Source organism: Nicotiana tabacum, chromosome 24 (genome assembly GCF_000715075.1).
Source record: "Nicotiana tabacum cultivar K326 chromosome 24, ASM71507v2, whole genome shotgun sequence".
NCBI lineage: Eukaryota > Viridiplantae > Streptophyta > Magnoliopsida > Solanales > Solanaceae > Nicotiana > Nicotiana tabacum.
The window spans coordinates 101,536,031-101,539,925 of record NC_134103.1 but is presented as its reverse complement, the minus strand read 5'-3'; the positions used below and the strand labels follow the sequence as shown (position 1 = coordinate 101,539,925).

General features: G+C 41.6%; 1 protein-coding gene across 1 annotated transcript; it reads right to left on the bottom strand.

Moving 5' to 3' along the window:
- Positions 1 to 251: 251 nt before the first annotated feature.
- LOC107809648 (UBP1-associated proteins 1A) lies at positions 252 to 3,538 on the bottom strand. The gene is made up of 2 exons (XM_016634303.2): positions 2,432 to 3,538; positions 252 to 634 (listed from the first exon to the last, which is right to left on the bottom strand). The coding sequence occupies exon 1, from the start codon at positions 3,458 to 3,460 to the stop codon at positions 2,432 to 2,434; it is 1,029 nt and encodes a 342-aa protein (XP_016489789.1). The 5' UTR covers positions 3,461 to 3,538; the 3' UTR covers positions 252 to 634.
- Between the last annotated feature and the right edge of the window lie 357 nt (positions 3,539 to 3,895).

Genomic DNA, 3,895 nt, shown 5'->3' with positions numbered 1-3,895 from the left:
GCTAGGCCCGCGAAGCCCACGAGCCCGGCCCGTTAAGCACAGGACCATGTGGGCTTAGGCCCGTCACGGGCCGGTTCCACCCATTAGGCCCACGAAGACCGGGACCGCCAGGCCCGGGACCGCCAGAGCCCGGGACCACGAAGCCCGGGACCGCGAGGCCCGGCCCGTTAGGCCCACTAAGGCCCGGGCCCGGGACAAAATACAGCGCCAGATATCAACAAGCTTAACTAGAAGGAAACCAAATGAAACAATTTAGAAGAAAGGCCCTACGAAAGATCTACTCCGCAATGATAAAAGTATATTCAAAGCAAAAACCATCTGAGACCCGCTAACCCATTCAATGAGCTGAAACAGATCTAATTATATTCAACCCAATGCTGAAATACTCAATGAAACTTCTGAATGTGAGCACTTTGGGCATGCTACAGCTACACAACTTGGGATTTGCAAGAAGATAATGCAGATACTGTTGTATGTCTTGGCTCTTGGCTCTGGCCTTTGACTTCCTTGGAATTCTTTTATGAATATTGGCTAATCGCAGCAGTTTTCTCAAGGTCACAATAGCGTGGAATGATGCAGATCAGAATGCATGTTTCATCCACTGTCCATATACCCCAACCACACTCTTTGTCATCTGTTGCAGGAGAAGAGTTTCACAGGTGACTAGTTGAAACGAGGAATACTAGGACGAAATAGAGGCAGCTAAAGCCAGAATTGATGGCTCATAGATGATTATGGTGTTCTAAGATCAAAAGTAGCACAAGGCACTGAGTTGAATGATTCTATCTGAAATTTAAGATTTTGATTTGGCAATGACTTTCATAGTGGTAGGCTGACAACTACGTAAGGTTCTATGCTGAGAGATGCACTACTTAGGATCTAGATCCTAGGATCGCAACACCTTGAAATCCACTAGCTCCAGTAATCAGAATGTGCAAGTAAATCTTAAAAATTGGAGGATAGGATTTGCGCATTGCCACCCCTGAAATCCTACAACAGATACCAACTTTGCTCCATTTACGAGTTACTGAAAAAAAAAGCTTTTCCATTTGAATATGAAGCCCTACATTATAGAATCCAACATTTTATAACATATGAATAACATGGCTAATATTGTTCCAAGACAACAATTTGTGTTAGCATGATCACCACGAAAGTCCTGTTCCAGCTGTCAACTATCCACGACCAGCCCACCACCAAAAGCACAGGTGATCGACGAATAACATAACCAAATAGAAACTGACTTACAAAACTTGCTCATTTGTTTCCAAACTGATTTCTGATAAGATTATTCAGTTTTACTAAAAATTTGAAACATCCTTGGTCATGGATCGGGTTACCCTTTAGGCCTGTACAAAAACTTCCTTTTATGGAGAGAAAAATTTGGCACCACTGGGATGCCACCCTCTAGAAAGCTACAAAAGAACGGAAAAGGTTCCGATTTCCTCTACTTGTGCTTAGTGGTGAAAAGTAGTCAATGTTTTGTCAAGTCCATTTTTTTTTTTTTTGGTCAAGTCCTAAGACAAGAGTGGGTTGCTCTAAGTGGCGAGCACCCTCCACTTCCAACCAAGAGGTTGTGAGTTCGAGTCATCCCAAGAGCAAGGTGGGGAGTTCTTGGAGGGAGGGAGCCGAGAGTCTATCGGAAACAGCCTCTCAACCCCAGGGTAGGGGTAAGATCTGCGTACAAACTACCCTCCCCAGACCCCACTAGTGGGATTATACTGGGTTGTTGTTGTAAAGTTGTCAAGTCCAAATTACCTATAATTTTTCCTAAAAGTGAATTTACCAAAGAAACACATACATTCGTTCATTTAGCATCATCTCAAACATTCTCCTAGCCAGCTGTAGCATGATAGACGATTCCTTGGAACTTACAAGGTCAATCAAAGTGGACAAGATGGAACATTTTATTGGTGATGGATGAAACATTAAAAACAAGAAAATAGAATCCCTTAATATGATTCGATAAAATGCTGCAAGGCATAAATCTACCACCAAAGTATATTCACAATAGAAGCAATTAACCAGTCCATAAATGCTACCTACAGATGTCAACCGAGCCAGAGGACAAAATTCCATTGCACTTACACTTTGGAGAGTATAAGTGAACTAATAATAGAATAAAAAACTCAAAATTCAGTTAATCATATACACAAATTTAGCTCTACCATAGTCAAGTTCGACAAGTAAGTCAAAGCATGACAAGTCCATAATTATGGTATCTCAATCATTTAAACATATAGTTTCAAAGATACTAATTTGACAACCATGATATACACCGAGTAATAAAGTCGAATTAAAAGAAAGCAGAGATAACTATGTATTCAAATACTGATTTCAATAAAGAAAACATCTAAGACAAAAGAAAATGGACCATACTATAAATCATTACTACAGGGGAACAAGTCCAATCAAGTTCAAAACAGATTACCTAACGGCTCAAATACGAGGGATAGGTCACCCTCGCTGACCCAATGCCAGAGGAATCTTTTGCCGGTGTAGTTACAGTTGTCATTGCTGCTGTTCCTCCAAAAGAATGCTGCCCAATTTGTGCACCCGGGTAAGTCCCTAATCCCTGCAAAGCTGGCTGTGCACCATAACTACTACCTAAAACGCCCGGATTAATGCTATTTATATCATAACCAGCACCAATCCCCACGAACGAAGGATTAAATCCCGATGCAGCTAAACCAGCTTGGCTTAATCCCAGCATAGGATTCACTCCGAATCCCATGTTTTGTCCCATCAAAAAGGGCATCCCATTCATACTCGCGCCACCCAATAACCCGGGACTCATTCCAAAACCATAACTCATACTATCATTTTGCTGCACAACTTGATTTGCATTACTATTACCAGCACTATTATTATTCGAATTCTCCACGGAATCTGAACCAGCACCAGCGGGTCCCATGGCTGCAAGCTGGCAAGAGGTATTACGATTCCCAATCTTCTTCTGGGGCTCCTTTAAAGCCCTTTTTGCCCCGACCCGGGTTTTGAATAGCACAAAGGCATATCCTTTAGCTCTGTTGGTAACTTTATCAGTAATCAGTTTACACTCTTCTATTTCGCCGTAGGGTTCGAAGACGGCGTGGAGTTGGTGCAAAGTTGTGTCGTAGCCGAGGCCGTGAACAAAGATTTTACGGTGGGTCGGGTCGGTATCGGCTAGGGTTTTGACCCGAGAAAGAATTGATGGGTCGTTTGAAGCGGCCGTTTTAAATAGCTGGATTATTTTGTCTTTAGTGAAAGGTTCTAGAAGTTTCCGAACAGTTTCTCGCTTTGTCGCCTCGTCTTCGCTCTCTTCTTCTTCTGAAGATGATGATTCGGATTGGGGTGCAGCCTCGGGTTCGGATTCAGATTCTTCTTCGGAGGAGGATGAAGATTGAAGTTCAAGTTTAGGTTTTTGTTCTTCAGGTTGGATTTTTGGGGTTGAAGCTGATGATTTTCGCTTTGTGCCCATTGAAGAAAAGTGGAGATATGGAGCTCAGCTCAGTAGGGTTTTGTTTTCTGACCTGTGCTTTCGACAAATTCTGGGTATGTAATGTATTTTAGCCTCTCTTTTTTCAATACTCTTTTCGTATTTTTACTTTTTCCTTTAGTAAATTTCAGTTTAACCCCTAACTTCTAAAAGTTCGACAATAATAAACCCTTCACCTTTTGAATAGGAACTTTAACCCCTTCATGTAATATTTTTATTTTCCAGTGAGAAAAAAATATTATTGTTTTTTTTTCTTAAGGGTTTTTTATTAATCCAAAATTATCAAAATGATCCATGAGCTGAAACAACAACAACAACAACAATAACATACCCAGTATTATCTCACATCGTGAGGTTTGGGGAGGGGAGTGTGTACGCAGAGCCTTGTGAGGATAGAGAGGTTGTTTCCAATAGACT